This window comes from Triturus cristatus, chromosome 4_1, assembly GCF_964204655.1.
Source record: "Triturus cristatus chromosome 4_1, aTriCri1.1, whole genome shotgun sequence".
Taxonomy (NCBI): domain Eukaryota; kingdom Metazoa; phylum Chordata; class Amphibia; order Caudata; family Salamandridae; genus Triturus; species Triturus cristatus.
The window spans coordinates 530,782,820-530,802,040 of record NC_140585.1 but is presented as its reverse complement, the minus strand read 5'-3'; the positions used below and the strand labels follow the sequence as shown (position 1 = coordinate 530,802,040).

The 19,221-nt window shown below is 43.8% G+C and overlaps 1 protein-coding gene across 2 annotated transcripts in view; it reads right to left on the bottom strand.

Moving 5' to 3' along the window:
* Positions 1-8,604: 8,604 nt before the first annotated feature.
* LOC146855188 (uncharacterized) overlaps positions 8,605-19,221 on the bottom strand; it is a 1,301,788-nt gene continuing 1,291,171 nt past the window's right edge. For both annotated transcript variants that reach the window (XM_085650581.1, XM_085650582.1), the window contains exons 10-13: positions 12,877-13,116; positions 11,491-11,679; positions 10,105-10,293; positions 8,605-8,907 (exon numbers count right to left, since the gene is read on the bottom strand). In XM_085650581.1, coding sequence (XP_085506707.1) covers positions 8,845-8,907; positions 10,105-10,293; positions 11,491-11,679; positions 12,877-13,116 — 681 coding nt within the window. In that variant the 3' untranslated portion in view covers positions 8,605-8,844. The remainder of the gene's footprint in view (positions 8,908-10,104; positions 10,294-11,490; positions 11,680-12,876; positions 13,117-19,221) is intronic.

Below are 19,221 nucleotides of genomic sequence, written 5' to 3'. Positions count from 1 at the left end.
ACTGCACCTGGTGTCTGCTGGAGCCATGTTACTTCTAGCCTGCTCGTTGGGGGTTGGTGCAGAGTCGATGGCTTCTCTTTTGCAGCGGGTGCCATCCTCCACCATCCCCTGTTGTTTCCCTTCGTGTGGGAAGCGTAGAGGTGTTCAGGGATTGCAGGGGGGTCTGAAAATGTTTTCTAGTTACAGGCATGTTAGCGGCAGTCTTGCTGGATGCGGGCTGTTCCGGGGACCGTGGCTACTCGCGCCCCCCAGTGGTTCTTCCTTGAACAAAGAATCCGGGTACTGCTGCTGCTCTGACAAGTTGCTTCTACTTTTTCCCTTACTTTGTCAATGGTGGCCCGGAAATTCTGGATTTTCACTGTGCGGTAGGCCACGCCCCACTCATTCCTTTCGTGCTTCAGATCAGCTGTTGGCTGGCTGACTTGCTTGGGTCCTATGCCTGCTAGAACTGGTATAGACTGCTTCTGAGTGTTCTTTTGCTTAAAAAGGGGGGAAATACTTGCTCTCTTTGTACCTGTTGATCAGTGTCTGTTGGACATCATGGGGAAGCATCGTCAGAAGCTCAGGCATGTTTCTCCGACCCTCCTTTGAAGCAGGCCAATTTGGATGATGAAGTTCTTGTGAAGAGGCTGATTTTGGAGACCTTGTCGGATTTGAAGTCCTCCAAGAAGGCTGTGTGCATCTGGTGGAGGTCCTGACCTTTACTCCAATATTTCCAGTTCTGAGTCTTCCGATGATTCCTCCTTGGGTGCTGTGGACTTTAAGGGAAAATATATCTCCAAGGATATGTTACCAGACATTCTGTCCCATGTCATTGAAAACATGGGTTTCTCTGATGAGAAGATTGCCAGCACTTCCAGGGATGCTGTGTTGCCACAATTTCAGAAGCAGACCACTAAAACTCCTAAGACTCCTTTTGTAATGGACGTCCTCTTGAAGGAGTAGAAGGATCTAGATCACATTGTGATGCCTCACTTTATGTCAAAGCTCTACCTCTTACACGACCTGGAAGATACCATTCTTAAGACTGTTCATGTGGATTTGATTGTAGCCAGTTTGGCTGATAATAAAGTCCTCCGTGATGGGGTGGATAAAAAGATTGACTATGCTGGTTCACATCTTGCCATCCAGCCTGGGGTGTATGGAGCTTATGTTTTTTTTTGTCTTGTCTTGTCTTGTTCTGTTTTGTCTTTGTTGTCCGACTTTAAGACCTTACATGCCACCATGCAAGAGGGTGGCAATTGTCCTGACTTGCTTGAATCCAAGGAGCGTTAGGCTGAGTTCCTATCAGATATTGCCTTTGACTCTGTGCGTGCTTCTGCCATGTCCTGTGGTGCTTCCATTGCTGGCAGACAGAACTTATTGAGAAAGGGTTGAAACATTGATGTAGTGCATCATTCCATGGCTTTACGTTTACCATTCACTGGTCCATGTCTGTTTGGGAAAGTCCTGGAGGAGAATCTGCACAAGGTGTTCAAGGAGCAGAAACATTCCTTGTCCTTCCGGCAGCCACCTAGTTGAAAGGAGTAATTCTATCCCAATGCTAAGACTTTCCGTCAGCCTTCTCATCTGCAAAAGACTTCATTACAGAACCAGAAGAACACTGGGAAAAGGTTCCAAATGTGGTTTCAGAAGAAACCCCCTCCTGAGGCAGGTCCTGTTAATCAGAGTTCCTGACTATACCCATTCCTGGTGCGTTCTTTCTGGGGTACTACCAGAGGTTCGTGGGAGGTTACGCCTTTTTCTACCAGCTTGGTGTCTCTCAACGTGCATCAGGCCGGGTACGGACTCCTGTCCCCAAGGATGTGTCTCATCATCAGGCTCTGTTGGACGGTGTGCAGTCTCTGTTTCTGAAGATGGCGATTGCTCCTGTCCTGCATTCCGAGTAGGGTCGGGGGACTTAGTCTATCATCTTTCTTGTTCTGAATGTCAGGGGGGGGGGGTTCAGATTGTGATCAATCTCCGCTCTTTGAAAAAGGTTTGTCCTGAAGATTCCATTCAAGATTGAGTCCCTGTAGTGCATGATTCAGTTGATTCAGGCTGGTTGGGTGATGTCTACCCTGGATCTTCAGGATGCATACCTTCATGTGCCAGTGTCGTGGGAGTGTCAGCAGTTTCTGAGATTTTACCTGAACGTCAAGCATTGGCAGTTCTGTGTCCTACCGTTTGGCCTTTGGTCCTCGCCCGAGTCTTCACCAAGATGGTGGCCCCTCTGGTGGGAAGTCTTCACCTCCTGGGAGTGTCTGTGTTTCCCTACCTGGACGATTGGCTTCTCCAGGCCCCTTCCCCCTTGGTGATGTCACAGCATCTTGCGTTGACCATTCATACGCTAGAATGCCATTGGTTTCTTCTAAACTTCCCGAAATGCCATCTTCTTCCTACCACCCGGAGGTCCTTCATTGGTGCGGACTTTGATACTGTTCTGGGCAAAGTGTTACTGCCTCCATCCAGGATTCTGCGTCTACAGTCTCTGTTGCGGAGACTGTTATCTCGGCCTTTGGCGCCCCTGCTTCAGTCGATGAAAGTACAGGGTCACATGGTGGCAACAGTGGTTACTGTTCCATGGGCCAGGCTCCATCTTCGACCATTGCTGTGGCATCTTCACCACTGGGTGCCATTCCCTGTTCAGGACTTCTCTGTCCCTGTTCCTGTGTGTCAGGAGATTGTGTCCAATCTCCAGTGGTGGTTGGTTTCTGCAAATCTCTCCAAGAGAATGTGGCTGCACCCTCCTCCACCACAGGTGGTAGCGACGGATGCCAGTGCCTCGGTCTGGGGTGCTACTCTGGGACAATGAACTGTGCAGGCCCATTGCCAGGGCACGGAGTATCACCAGTCCACTCCCTGGAAGGAGTTGTTGGCGGTGGAGGGTGCTCTTTGGTGCTTTCAGGATCATCTCATGGGTTGCAATGTTCTTGTTTGGTCCGACAACACCGTGACTGTTGCCACATCAATCACCAGGGCAGTACTCGCAGTCCTTCCTTGAACCTGGTGGCCTGTGTCATAGCGGTTTGGGCGGAACTTCATCTCTTGGCCATTTCTGCCCAGCACATCCGGGTCCTGGACAATATTATGGCAGATGCCCTGAGTAGCAGATTTCCATCCTTTCTGACTCTGTGCCTGGCTCCCAGGAGTTTCCGGGTTGATCTGCCAGAAGTTCAGGACTCCTGTGTTGAATTTGTTCACTTTCAGGACCAATTCTCTACTTCCCCTCTTTTGTTCCCAAACTCCGGAGCAGGGTGCTTGGGGGGTAGATGCCTTGTCTCTCCTGTGGCCCCTTGGTTCCTGTATGCCTTTCCTCCTTTTCCTGTCATCCCTGTGTTTGTGCTGAAAGTTCAGAGGATGGGGGCTCAGGTGGTGGCAGTTTTGCCTCACTGGCCTCGGAGGTCTTGGCTCCCATTGTTGCCGAGTCTGGAGGTGGGTGCTCCTTGGATCTTGCCTGGCTGCCCATCTCCCCTATGGTCTGTCTCTCCCTCTCTCCTGGACCCTCTCACTTTGGCAATCTGGAGGTTGAATGGCTGTCTCTAGGGGGCAGGGGTTTGCCTGACCACATCTTTACCAAGATGCAGGCCTCCTGGAGGAATTTGACTTTGTCTTTTTATTCCAAACATTGGGCTTCTTTCACCTCTTGGTGTTCTGAGTGTGGTATGCCTTCTACCTCTTGCCCTGTCACTGATATTCTGCAATTTGTTTTGGATGGTTTCCAGAAAGGTTTTGCTTTGTCTACCCTGAAGGGCCAGTGGGCTGCCATTCGGTCTTTCTGGGACTCGGAATCCCTACCCACTTCAGATTGGCTGTTCTGGAGTTTCTCTCTTTCTTCTATTGCTGTTCGTTCTTCTGTGCCAGCGTGGGATATTTCGCTGGTCCTCTGCAGTCCTCTCCTTTGAACCTCTGGAGTCTGTTGTTTTCAAGGTCCACTCCTTTAAGGTGGTATTTCTGGTGGCTATTACCTCGGCTCGGAGGTTGGGTGAGCTTACTGCATTACGTTGTTCCCCTCCTTTTTTGAGATTTCTGGATAACTCTTTGGTCCTTTGTTTGGATCCTGGTTTTCTCCCTAAAATCTGTTATAAGTTTCATTCTTCTCAGGAGTTGATCCTTCCTCCTTTCTGTCCTTCTCCTTCTTCTCCTGCTGATCAATTGTTACACACTCTTGATGTTAAGCGTGCTTTGTACGTGTATGTGAACTAGTCATGGCTTTTCGCTCTTCTGATTCCCTGTTTGTAACATTTGGGCTGGCTGGTCGTGGGAAGGCTGCTTTCTGGCTTACGCTGGGTCATTGGATCAAGTCTGTCATTTCCTTGGCTTGTCAGGATTCTGGTGTGCTTTGTCCTTCTGGGGATCGGGCCCGATCTACGATGGGTGTCTCTGCTTCTTGGGCTGCTTTTCATGGAGTGCCTCTGGATGAGATTTGTCGGGTTGGGACTTGGGCTTCTGATTCTACTTTTGTGAAGTATTACCATTTGAATTGTTCCTTGAATGACTGTATGAATTTCAGTTGTTGGGATATATTCACAAGAACGTGCGATAACTATCGCAGAGTAGCGTAACGCAACTTTCAATATCGCAGCCCATCGCGGGAAAATAACCCCGTGACAACGTGGGATTCACAACAAGGCGGTAGCAGGTGATAGTCTGCCGAAACTGCGGACAATGTCCGCGATAAAACCACATCGATGGAGATAAAAACACAAACCACAACACTAAAAAACCTGCGATGGGCCAAAGCGCGATGAGGAAATCAGCTATAAGCAGCGACAGGCCTGCAACACACACCTGGCAGGTGGGAAAAATCTCCATAAAAGCAGAAAAAACACCCACACACAAACTGACCTACACCCAAGCACCATGGAGGCAGCTGGAGCAGGCACAGAGGATGAGCGCAACCCCACAAGCACCCCGGACGACCAGCCTGGGACCACGGGGACAGGGAACGGCAAGGACAAGAAGATGAGGAAGACGAAGTTCAGTCCGCAGGCGAACAGGTTCATAGTAACAGAGGTATTGGAACACCATCAACAACCCTTCGTCACCTCCAACGTGTCACTGGGCAGCAAAATTGCAATATGGCAGGACATCATCGACAAGGTGAATGCTGTCGGAGAGCACAAGCGGACAATGGACGAGGTCAAGAGGCGATGGAATGACATCAAGCGGAAGACCAAGGAGAAACACTCCGCCAACCAGAAGGCAGCAATGCAGACTGGAGGTGGGGGCCCAGCGCCACAGCTGGAGCTGGATGACATGGAGGAGCTGGTGTTGACAGTCATCAGTGTGGAGACTGTGGCCGGAGTCGGGGAACCGGACACTGCTCGACAGGACACAACACAACCTCAACAGGGTGAGTGACCACCAGGTACTGTGGGGACGGGTGGAGATGGGCACAATGGCACACATGCACAATCAAGCAGAGCACAGTGCACACCCACAATGACTCTGGGTCATCACCCAGATCTACAGACTGTCACAATGTACAATGCCATGCTGTCTGAATGTCAACTTGTACCATGCGTCTACACACATTTGTACACATTGTAAGACACCATCTCCCCTTCACATCGCAGGGGCACCATCAGCACATCCTGCAGAGCAGTCCCAGCCACTCTTCACGGATAATGAGAAAGACAACGCCAGCATCGACACCCAAACCATCCCAGACATCATTTACCTCATTCACCACTCACCTCCAGGCTCAGGGCAGCCCAGCTAAATCGTTGAGACCCCACCCACCACCCAAACCACCCAGAAGGAGGCACCCACAGCCCGGCACCCTCCCAAGACCTGCGAGAACAACACATGGCCTTCCAACGCCGTGTGCTGGAGTGCCAGATGGAGACGGCTGAGCAGGTGCGGATGGGCTTTGGCATCATGGCTGCCAAACTGACGCCATCCTTGGGTGTCTATGTCTGCCCCATGGTCTCCAACGAGCCCTGACTGACATCGCTGAAGTCATGACGCGGAAAGTAGAACAGCTGCCCACTCAGAGTGGCTCCAGCGATGCCAGCCGTGAACTGGCACATATACAGAGGCTCATGGAAGACATCGTGTGGATGGAGGCGGAAAGGATGGCAGCCACCGCTGCACATCGTCGAAATGTAGCTGGGATCTGTCATGCCCTACAGACCTCCACCATGGCATTGCTGCCACAAGGCATGGCGCTGATGAATGCTACTGCCCCCACACTATCCACATCCCCGCCCCCTGTCAGTGGCACACAGTGCGGCAGACGTATCCACCCAGGCCCCTGGTGTGTCAGTGGCACACAGTGCGGCAGCCGGTTCTGCAACACCCACAGGTGGGGCAGGACACACACCCGGGGATGAGGACGTGGATGGGACTGTGGTCAGAAGGACCAGGCACTAGCATTCATTACCGCCACCTGGCCTGTCTCTGCCTGGTCCCGCACATGGCCTCATGACCTTCCACTGACCCACGATACACTCCTATGCACTCACCTTGGACAGCGACATGGACTGCCTCTTCCGGATTGATGACCAATGACAAGGCGACCAGGCTGCGGACTGTACCCTTCCCTTTAGCAGGAAATGTCATCCCCAGATGGACTCTGGCTGGCCCTTCACGGGCCCATATCGTGTAGTGTGCTGGGCATTGCCCTGAACCACTCCAGCTGCATAACTGCACTAGATGTGCAATAAACATCCATTGATGCACTGCTGTGTCATGTCTTTCATCAGTCATGTATGCATGTGTGGATTAATGTAGGGGCAGTGATTTCCAATGCGTCAATGATGCTCATCCTGTGGGATGCTACATTGCATTTTGTGTACTGTATCCGTGGACACTACAACAGGGACACATGCATCACTCACTTCCTGGTCCAGACATGGACTGAACCACGCCCAGAGCCCACGAGTCATTGTTGCAAGCCCTGCGCTGGTTCGGCGTACGGCAGGCCAGACCACTCCACTTACGCTCAGAGGGGGGGCCCTCATTGCTCCCCGTCACAGGCAAACTCGCTGGTGGTTTGCAGGTCACTGGTCATGCCCACCACACCCATCCGGCACAGGCGTCACACGCCATGTGACTCCGCCAACATAAGGGGCCAACAACGTCACATTCTCCTCTGCTCTTAGTGTCTGGATGACGGACGCCACGGTTCACAATCATGAAGGGCACAAGAGTTTTGTTGTGCACAGGGTTAGTGGGAACCCAGGCCTGCGTACGGCATGGGTTGACCACCACATGGCGCTAACTGGGGTTGCACAGGGTTAGTGGCAACCGAGGCCTGTGTACGGCATGGGCCAACCACCATGTGGCGCTGACTGGGATTGCACAGGGTTAGTCGCACCTGGCGCATTGCGGCAGGCACAGGCACCCCGCCACGGGACGGTGACTTTGGGTGCACTGAGTCAGTGGCACCTTAAGCTGCTGAGCATGTGGCCACCCTGCGATGATGCACCGTCCCTGCGGTCTGGGCAACTCAGGTTTTGTGTGCCCTGCTGGACCGCAGTGTAGGCCAGAACCAGAGGGCAGCACTGGCCTACCGCCACGTGGCCTCGCTTCTGGGTCACAGACTTAGTGGCACCCATTGGGCTGATCGGGTGTGCAAAAGACACACAATTGATGTACGTAAAGCTGAACAAATCAAAACCGAGCGGGTATGCAGCCTGCGATGTTGCTGGGTGCACTGGTATGTCCTCTGCCATGGAGTATTCAAGACCCAGCACTAAACGTGAGACCTGTTGGACTGTGAAGCGTGGCTGAATGGTGTGGAGGGTGCCATGTTCGCGGGCCCCGGGCTTGTGCCTTGCAGTGGCACATGGTGGGACATCCAGTCTACACGCCGGTGGCGGAAGGTGAGCAGTGATGCCTGGGTGTGCATGGGCGGGCATGCTCCGTGGGCGGCAGGTGCCTTTGTGATGCCTCTGCCTGGGTGTGCATGGGCAGGCATGCTCTGTGGGCAGCGGGTGTCTTTGTGATGCCTCCGCCTGGGTGTGCATGGGCAGGTAGGTGATGTTATCTTCTGCAAGTGTGTGTACTCTGCCAGTCATGTATCTGGACTCTGTTTCAGATGACGGCTCTGAATCAGATATGTGTCCTGGTGTACTGCTATACATACCGGCATGTGGTTGTAGACACACCAGAGGCAGCAGGGGAGCAGTGTGGTCTGGGTGCGCAGGGGCAGCTCCCTCTTTCTCTCTCTCTCTCTCTCTCTCTCTCTCTCTCAAGTAGGACTAGGAGTAATGAGAATTACTGTTAAGTAATCAGAGTATTAAGTTTCACCCAGGGACTAATACTCCTAACAGCAACTCTAATCTTTCAGTAAAACACCTTGGGCAAAGTAGTAATTACCAGTGGAATCAACCGACTAATTCCTGATTCCCACAGTAATTCCTCATTTGTCAGTACAGCCACAGAGTTTGACTTGTTCTTCTTGTTAATTCTGCATGCTCAGAGTTACCAGTACTTTAGTATCTCTAAATTTAAGGTAGGGCGCAGTGTTACCGGGTGAATTACCCGGGCACTGGGAATGTAGCTCTTTGCAGTTGATAATATCTAACTACCCAAATGTCATCTACTCAATCAATATGCTCTACTAATCGAGCCTTTAAATGAAAGCAACTTTTACTCAGATACATCAGTTGTAATAGCTTTTATTTTTACAAATTGATGATCGACATTATTTTAGAGGATTTACTTTAGTACGAAATGTCCATTTTCCCTGTCGCCCGTGCAGGTCCGGAATCTTGAGGCATAATCTTTTTCAACGCATTGTTTATATCAAAGGGAGTGACAAAGGTAGTTTGTCGGGCTGCTTTTATTTGGAAATGGGTATCTGAAGATCGGCTATCATCTAGAAAGTTTGGTGTTTACCGCTGTCCTATGATGTTACAATTTACTCTGAGACGTTAATCCGGGCGCTATATTCAGCATAGTTCTTGGACGATGTACCTGAAACATAAAAGGTAAAAACAAGAGTATAAAAGATTGTCTTTAGCAGCTCGGACTCTGTTTTTTCAGATCAGAAGATTTGTTTAGTTTGACATTTGTATTACAAATCCGAACAATGGATGACGTTGTTGCATGTAACTCCTCTAAATCAATTACTTGTAGTACAATGTAAAAGACTTGTATGGAGGGTGTTAGATGTAGGACAGGTAAGTTTGTGATGCTGCAACATATAAGAAACTAAGCAATTGATAATGGAAGAGCAGACCATACTGTGAACAAGAGGGGAGCAACAAACTAAGTAGTAGGAACACTGCTTTGATGCGAGCAATGCAAAACTTATATAACTAAAAGAATAAAAAAATAAATTATGTTATGTGACATAGACCAGTAAAGTGTATGCCCCAGATATTAATTAAACAGGTATACATTGCTTCTTTTTTAGCTGAAGGCTTCTTGTAGAATTATAATTTACTGCAAATGCATATAGAAATTGACAACATATAGCCACAAGCCCTTAGTGAGGCCCATTAGACAGGGAGAGGGTCTTTAACAACAGTGAATGCCTGATGGATTTAACAATGGATAAAGCCTTAGGTAAGGGTCTTAACATAATTCATAATTTTTTTAGTATAGCAAAAGACCAATGCCATTCACAAATGTATGCCATTTATTTTAGTTTCGCCTTCCCCATGCCCCCCTTCCATGGCCTCATCAATTCTCCTAAAGAGGACTTTGAAGCTACTGGAATGCTCCACCCACTGATGGTGGAATGCTGTAGGATACAGAGGAATAAACTGAAAATCTAATAATGGAAGGAGGGAGTAAAAGGCAGGTTATTGAAACTCTGCTACTTCATTGTCTTCAGTGGATGTTCCATTAGTCCAATGTTCAAATTGGAGTTAGTTATGGACAGAATGTCCTCATCTAGGCCACTGCTTGCAACCACATAGACTACTTTCCAATATTTATCATTTAACCAATCTGACTTTTGATTTTTAGTTATATAGTACTTTGGTTTGTGATTCGATTCATAACTTAGCTTCAAGTTGAAAGCTTTAACCATGCGGATATGAGGTAATCTCTAGCACAAAACACTGTATTACTTTTTAGAGCACATTGTACTTTGTTACTTTTACTGTTTCTTATATCAGTGTTAAACTTTATTTAAAAAGACTCCAATATCCTTGAAATACACACCGGCTTTGCTCGTCCATCACGTTTCATTTGTTCCTCTTGAGAGTGATCTGAAGAAAACATACTTTGGCCGTTCTCCCCAGAAGATTCCTTATTTGAAGCCTCATTATCTTCTTCGAAATTTGGACTTTGGAATTTACTCTGAGACGTTAATCCGTGTGCTATATTCAGTATAGTTCTTGGACGATGTACCTGAAACATAAAAAATAAAAACAAGAGTAAAAAAGATTGTCTTTAGCAGCTCGGACTCTGTTTTTTCAGATCAGAAGATTTGCTTAGTTTGCCATTTGTATTACAAATCCGAACAATGGATGACGTTGTTGCATGTAACTCCTCTAAATCAATTACTTGTAGTACAATGTAAAAGACTTGTATGGAGGGTGTTAGATGTAGGACAGGTAAGTTTGTGATGCTGCAACATATAAGAAACTAAGCAATTGATAATGGAAGAGCAGACCATACTGTGAACAAGAGGGGAGCAACAAACTAAGTAGTAGGAACACTGCTTTGATGCGAGCAATGCAAAACTCATATAACTAAAAGAATAAAAAAATAAATTATGTTATGTGACATAGACCAGTAAAGTGTATGCCCCAGATATTAATTAAACAGGTATACATTGCTTCTTTTTTAGCTGAAGGCTTCTTGTAGAATTATAATTTACTGCAAATGCATATAGAAATTGACAACATATAGCCACAAGTCCTTAGTGAGGCCCATTAGACAGGGAGAGGGTCTTTAACAACAGTGAAAGCCTGATGGATTTATCAATGGATAAAGCCTTAGGTAAGGGTCTTAACATAATTCATAATTTTTTTAGTATAGCAAAAGACCAATGCCATTCACAAATGTATGCCATTTATTTTAGTTTCGCCTTCCCCATGCCCCCCTTCCATGGCCTCATCAATTCTCCTAAAGAGGACTTTGAAGCTACTGGAATGCTCCACCCACTGATGGTGGAATGCTGTAGGATACAGAGGAATAAACTGAAAATCTAATAATGGAAGGAGGGAGTAAAAGGCAGGTTATTGAAACTCTGCTACTTCATTGTCTTCAGTGGATGTTCCATTAGTCCAATGTTCAAATTGGAGTTAGTTATGGACAGAATGTCCTCATCTAGGCCACTGCTTGCAACCACATAGACTACTTTCCAATATTTATCATTTAACCAATCTGACTTTTGATTTTTAGTTATATAGTACTTTGGTTTGTGATTCGATTCATAACTTAGCTTCAAGTTGAAAGCTTTAACCATGCGGATATGAGGTAATCTCTAGCACAAAACACTGTATTACTTTTTAGAGCACATTGTACTTTGTTACTTTTACTGTTTCTTATATCAGTGTTAAACATTATTTAAAAAGACTCCAATATCCTTGAAATACACACCGGCTTTGCTCGTCCATCACGTTTCATTTGTTCCTCTTGAGAGTGATCTGAAGAAAACATACTTTGGCCGTTCTCCCCAGAAGATTCCTTATTTGAAGCCTCATTATCTTCTTCGAAATTTGGACTTTGGAATTTACTCTGAGACGTTAATCCGTGTCCTATATTCAGTATAGTTCTTGGACGATGTACCTGAAACATAAAAAATAAAAACAAGAGTATAAAAGATTGTCTTTAGCAGCTCGGACTCTGTTTTTTCAGATCAGAAGATTTGCTTAGTTTGCCATTTGTATTACAAATCCGAACAATGGATGACGTTGTTGCATGTAACTCCTCTAAATCAATTACTTGTAGTACAATGTAAAAGACTTGTATGGAGGGTGTTAGATGTAGGACAGGTAAGTTTGTGATGCTGCAACATATAAGAAACTAAGCAATTGATAATGGAAGAGCAGACCATACTGTGAACAAGAGGGGAGCAACAAACTAAGTAGTAGGAACACTGCTTTGATACGAGCAATGCAAAACTCATATAACTAAAAGAATAAAAAAATAAATTATGTTATGTGACATAGACCAGTAAAGTGTATGCCCCAGATATTAATTAAACAGGTATACATTGCTTCTTTTTTAGCTGAAGGCTTCTTGTAGAATTATAATTTACTGCAAATGCATATAGAAATTGACAACATATTGCCACAAGTCCTTAGTGAGGCCCATTAGACAGGGAGAGGGTCTTTAACAACAGTGAAAGCCTGATGGATTTAACAATGGATAAAGCCTTAGGTAAGGGTCTTAACATAATTCATAATTATTTTAGTATAGCAAAAGACCAATGCCATTCACAAATGTATGCCATTTATTTTAGTTTCGCCTTCCCCATGCCCCCCTTCCATGGCCTCATCAATTCTCCTAAAGAGGACTTTGAAGCTACTGGAATGCTCCACCCACTGATGGTGGAATGCTGTAGGATACAGAGGAATAAACTGAAAATCTAATAATGGAAGGAGGGAGTAAAAGGCAGGTTATTGAAACTCTGCTACTTCATTGTCTTCAGTGGATGTTCCATTAGTCCAATGTTCAAATTGGAGTTAGTTATGGACAGAATGTCCTCATCTAGGCCACTGCTTGCAACCACATAGACTACTTTCCAATATTTATCATTTAACCAATCTGACTTTTGATTTTTAGTTATATAGTACTTTGTTTTGTGATTCGATTCATAACTTAGCTTCAAGTTGAAAGCTTTAACCATGCGGATATGAGGTAATCTCTAGCACAAAACACTGTATTACTTTTTATAGCACATTGTACTTTGTTACTTTTACTGTTTCTTATATCAGTGTTAAACTTTATTTAAAAAGACTCCAATATCCTTGAAATACACACCGGCTTTGCTCGTCCATCACGTTTCATATGTTCCTCTTGAGAGTGATCTGAAGAAAACATACTTTGGCCGTTCTCCCCAGAAGATTCCTTATTTGAAGCCTCATTATCTTCTTCGAAATTTGGACTTCTTATGCTACTGTCGGGATCTATAACATGTTTGTTCTGTTCTACCAAAAGCTCTATAGGCTTCTGGATTTTCTCTACCGTGACTGCATTCTGGTCATTATTTTGAATAGAAACCTAAGTTTAAAAAAAAGCACAAACTCAGTATTGATTACTGCAACACGAAAAACAGTGACTAGCTGATTTAACATCTGCATAACATTAATAAACTTTATGTGATTGATTGGTGAGTGATTACATTATAGTGACATATACTATACACAAAATATATTTCTACCTGTGGTAAAATACTGGCACTCTAACATAGGAAGCTATCCTTTGGTTCTGGATAGACCCTAACTCCAAGGCAATCAGATTGTAACAAGCATAGTACGAAAGTACAAGCATTTTTCCACAAACATTCACTTTCAGGTATACTACTGAAGTTTAGTCTTTCTTAAAACAGACACACACCAATTATGGCATTATTACGGGATACTAGAGGCTCTAGAAAAGGCCTAAGCTGAGAAGCTAGCCTATGCACAAGTTTGGAAGCAAAGGACCCTGGTTTTGTGAAGTTTCTCTTAGCAGAAATGATGGGGGTAGTTTTCAAAGAGAGGGGCACAGTATTTCACTGAATAGGACCAAGGAATGAGACGACAAGAGCATGCCTTCATTGACTTTTGAACCAAAGGTAGATCAGTACACAGAACGCAAAAGGACGTAGAGCTAGACTGTATCATTGATGAACTGAGGAGACAGACCAGAAGTGAACAGTGGATCAAACACAGGGTTTTAAACAAGATTCCATAAATTATAAGAAACCAGTAAAAAGCGCAGGAAAATCGACATGTAGAGACAGAGCGCTAGTAGAGCAGTCATATTCTGGATCACATAAGGTCTGTGAAGCAAAAAATTGGAGAGGCCTGATAGAGTCTATTGCAGCATCCATCCTGGCTCTTCCTAGTGCCGTTACAGTCAAGGTGTAAGGCATGGGAGGAGCCTTAACTGGCAGGCAAATGACACTGCTATTTGGAGGCTCACAAACATGTCAGAGTTCAGCGCTGCCTCCAGATACTTTGGCACTTTCGAAGGCAGATGACAAGACCCTTTATCTGGAGGTCAGAGAGGATGGCCTCATAGGTGACCATTCTTACTTTGAGAGAGTGTCCTAGCTGGCAGTACTGGGTGGAAAACAGGAGCGCGAGGAAAAACTTGAACAGTTTCCTTGATTCAAAGGTTTATGGTGGAAAGAAGCGGGAGGACCTGGAAGCACTTAAGTATCAGAACAATGTAAGATGAAGAGACACAGTGCCAACAGCTGTACCAAACACTGTTAACAGGTCTAAACTAGTACAATAGTTATTCCACACACTATTAACAGGTATGAAAGATTAGCAAGCATCAGACATCATGCTGAGGTCTTTTAGGACAGTAAGAGTGACTGATCTGGTACCTTAGATGGATACAAGGTACATTTTGAAAGCATCAAAGAGAGATTAATCTTAGCATATTCTCTGCTCAGCTTCTCACCTGGAGGAAAAAAAAGGCTCTTAAGACCTTGTGGCGATATGATGATAGGGTGGAAACTGCTAGTGCATGAGCGATCAAGAGCAGGCTTTAATAACATGGGCCACCTAGCAAGACGAAGACAAAATGTTGAAGAAGCAAAACAATGGTGGGAAAATAAGGGGCCAAGAGATTTTTTTTTAAAGTTCTACAGGGTAATTTAGAGAGCCAGATTTTATACTGGTGCGTGTAGACCCACCAGTATAAAATCTGGTGTAGAAAAATCCAGAGGGAAATGCTTTGTGGATTTCACATGTGGAACTGGTTCAACAATGAGAGATGGTCTCTGATGCAGCCCACTTTGAATTCCAAGTCTAGAGACAAGCAGTGCACAATTGTTACAATGGGCTGATTAAGATAACATACAAGGGGGGCATGGCTTGATGCCAGTGGAAGATGGTGGCATCTAAGTGACTCTTCTCGGAGCGGCACAGACCGAAGGCTGCATAACATTGTTTTCTTTACTTTTGAAGGGGCGCCCTTGCTTGCAGATGTCTTGGTGACATAGGAGGTAGCTCACTTTTTCCCTGCAGCTGCATACCTTGACATGCAGCCTGCTTGGTACTTGAGACAAGAGTCTCCTCATTGCCGTAGCGGCTGACATTTTAAGATGAAACAGCTCCTCACACACAGCAGAGCGGCGCCTCTGAGGAGGTGCTTGTTGTCGTTTAACCATTCACATGCCAAATATTGGTATTTTCCTCTTTAGTTTGCAGAGTTGGCTGCTTCTTTTTTCCTAATGGCATATCCTACAGTCTGGGTGTTTTTTCCTGGCTTTTCAATGTGTTTTTCCCCACAACTAATAAAACTAGCTAATTCCATTTTATATTACTGTTGGTTGACCATTGCAGAGGATTTCTTATCTGTCAGTGTTTGGATATTTTTTGCTTCAGCCTTTGGGTTTCCACTCTTGCCTGCCTCCATTTTCTATGGGTAGACTGTAAAAAGTGGGTCCTCCTATATAACTCTACATGCACACCTTCATTAAAAATTCTGCTATTTTCACATAATTTTCCAAAATGAAGGACTCCTTAGCTTCTTTACCTAAACGATCTTCTACCTCAGCTCCTGTTCCTCTTGCAACAGGGAAGGCATCCACAAAATGTTTAAAAAAAGATCCACCTTCTCCGCCAAAGTCTTATTCTACTGTCTCCTATGATTTGTTGTTGTGTCCCTACATGGAGGAAACCAATGCTGAGCTCCAGTTTCTCATGGATAATTGGTCTCAGATGGATTAGAGACTAACCGTGGTGGAGTAAAGTGTATCATCCTTTGGGCTTACTGATGACAAGGTCATCGCACTTCAGTCTCAAGTCTCCTCTCTTCAGAAACAGTTTGAGGACCTTGATAAAAGAAACAATATTCGCATCTATTGACTGCATGAACGCACAGAGGGCACTGAGCCCTTCCCTTTCTTCAAATCCTTCCTCCCTAGGTTGCTGAATTTGCCAGAAGGAATAGCTCTTAATATTCAGCGTGCTCATAGATTAGTTCATCAACCTGCTGTTGCATCTACTTCATGGAGACCAAGAGGAGTTATCTTGTACTTTCTGGAATACACTGACTTGCTTAAAGTTCTTGCAGAGGTTAAGTCAATTCAAAATATCTCATGGTCGGGTAACCCTTTATATTTTGATCAAGACTATGCCAAAAGCACAGCAAATAGGCACAAGGAATTTCTTAACATGAGACCTGCTCTATGATCTCTTGGAGCCCGTTATGGTCTTTTTCATCCTTGCCTATTTAAAGTTACTTTTAAGTATAAAACCACAACTTATGATGGCCTGGTCCTGTTGAAGTGCTTCATCAATTCCTGTAAATCCATGGAAACTTCTGGAGCATCTGCATCTCCGGCCATTTAGTTTCATTGGACTTTCACAGTAGTTCTTGGCTTGTTAGGTTTGTTTACAACTTTAGTGTGTGGATGACTATTTTAGCATTGTTTTATCTGAATATAATAATGCAGTTCTTTTATACTAACTGCCTTTTTTCTTCTTTTACAGGATTGTTTATGTTTGTGCCTGTTTTTTTTCTTTGTCCTATGTGTTGCGGTCCCTCCCCGTCCTCTGCTCCACTGGGCTTGACAGGGCCTCTATTCCATGTAGTCTCATCCCCCCAGTCTTATTATGACATTTTTGGGTATGTTTTTCTCTTTTTGTCTTCTCTTCTTTCTGTTTTTCTTTCTTTTTCTCTATCCATCCTTTCACTTTCTTTTTCTCTTGTTGCACTCCTTTTCTTTTTCTTTTTTTACTTTTCTATTTATTCATATTCACTTTCTGAGCAATGTTTTATTATTTTTTTTGAACAGTTGGGTTGTATGGTTTGTATCTTGCTTACTATATGGTTTGTCTAGATCAAGGTCTCTCTTTTTTTCTTTAACATTTGTATGTCTATGAAAATTATCTCTTGGAATGTCAACGGTTTAAATTCTCCCATGAAGAGACAAGTAATGTTATTGCATTTGTCAAAGCTTGAGGTAGATATAGCTCTTTTACAGGAATCACATCTTATGGTAAATGAATCCTTAAAGTTGAGAAGGGAATGGGTAGGTGAAGTCTTTTTCTCACCAGGAGATGGTAAACGAAATGGGATTATAACTCTTTGTCACAAATCGCTTTCTTTTAAATTGATCTCTCAAGATTCAGATGATGATGGGAGATGGTTTAATACTAAATTGTTTATTAGGGATGCTTCAATTTATCTGTTTAATATTTATGCTCCCACTGTTGGTGACCCCTCTTTTTGGACTCATTTTACTCAGCAAATTACACAATACATGGAGGATAATTTCATTTTAGCAGGTGATTGTAATCAAGTTATTGACCCTTTTATGAACCATATTTTGTCGGTCTCTTTCATACCACACAAAGCACATACATTTTTTGTTCAAACTATTCAACAATGTAAGCCTATTGATGCCTGGAGACTTTGAAATCCCACCCTGTGAGATTATTACTCACTGGTTCATCAGACTCAATCGTAAATAGATTATTTCTTTCTATATCACAATATCTCCCAATCCTTAAGAGTTCTGGATATAAGTTCCATTCTAATATCAGATCATGCTCCCATTTCGATTCAATTACATATTTTGCAGAAACCGCATATGCCTAAACACCAGTATTTTAATAACCCACTCCGCTTACACCGTATATTTCCCTCATCTTTTTTGTCCTTTTTAATGAATATTTTTTCTTTAATCAAACAGACAACGTACCTTTTTCTATTATTTGGGATGCATTTAAAGCAACTGCTCATAATTTTATTATTGGATATGTCTAAAAAAACGTTATACTTAACGTAAACAGGCCAAAGAACGTTTAGCAAAGATAAAGAGGTTGGAGCATTCCTATTATTCTTCTAAATTGAAAGATTGTTTATCTGAGCTTATTAATGGCAAGATTCAATTTAATAAGGAATTGACAGATAATGCCTCACTTTATTTATTTAAACTAGCGTAAAGTTTTAAGGTGGCCAAAACAAAGCTGGCAACCTAGTCGCAAGTTATCTTAGGGTTAAACATAACAAATTTAATATTGAATCAATTATGGATGCACAACAAACACTAAAGTTTAAAGACTCCAAACTCTTAGATGAATTCCTCAATTTTTATGAATTATCATATATACCAGAGGATTTTCTCTCAGAAATTCCTATTTCTCAGTAGCTCTCTTACATCCAAAAATCCAATGTTATTCCGCTGGAGTTCACATTATAAGAATCCAATATATCACAAAAAGAACTTCATACCGCTTTGCATATACTTTAAAAAGACAACGCTCCAGGCCTGGATGGCTTCACAGTTGAGTTTTTTTTATAAATTTCTCACAGTTACTTCTCTCTAAGTTATATAATCTTTTAGCTTCTTTTTTATACTCATGTGATTCTTCCGGCTCTTTTTTAGATGCCCTAATTTGCCTCATTTCAAAAGAAGGGAAAGATTCAATATATTGCAAAAATTACGAACCTATCGCTTTAGTTAATATCGATTATAAGATTTTTTCTGAGTTTCTGGCCCTACGATTGTAATCATATCTGCCTAACTTACTAGGCAAGGAACAATCGGACTTTGTCAAAGGTCATCTTATTTCTGAAAAAACTCACTTGCTTTTTCACATTTTATCAACAACTTCCCACTTACCTCATTCTCTTGCAGCAATTGCCCCAGACGCAGAAAAATCGTTTGACCACATATATTAGCCTTTTCTCTTTCAAACACTTTGGATTGGTTTTTGCCCAAAAATTATATTGTTGATTTCATTTCTATTCTTTATTCACAACCATGTGCAGCAATTTGTGAAAAACGTGTCACCTCTCCTTATTTTTTTCTGGGAAGAGGTGTCCATCAGGGTTGTCCTCTCTCCCCATTCCTTTTTAAATTAGCCTTAGAAACGTAGTTGTCTAAAATACGTCAAAATCAAGACATACATGGATTTTATTTTAAAAACCAACAAATTAAACTAGCAGCTTCTGCTGCTGATGTGTTATTATCCATTTCACAACCTTAATCCTCTCTTCCTACATTTTTACAGGAAGTCAATTCTTATGCTTCAGTTTCTGGTTACAAGTTGATCAATGATAAATGTGAAATATTACCTTTGACCAAGTTCACTTTTAAAGCAGATTTTATCACCTCAAATTTTACATGGAGTCCTCAACACATAAAATACTTAG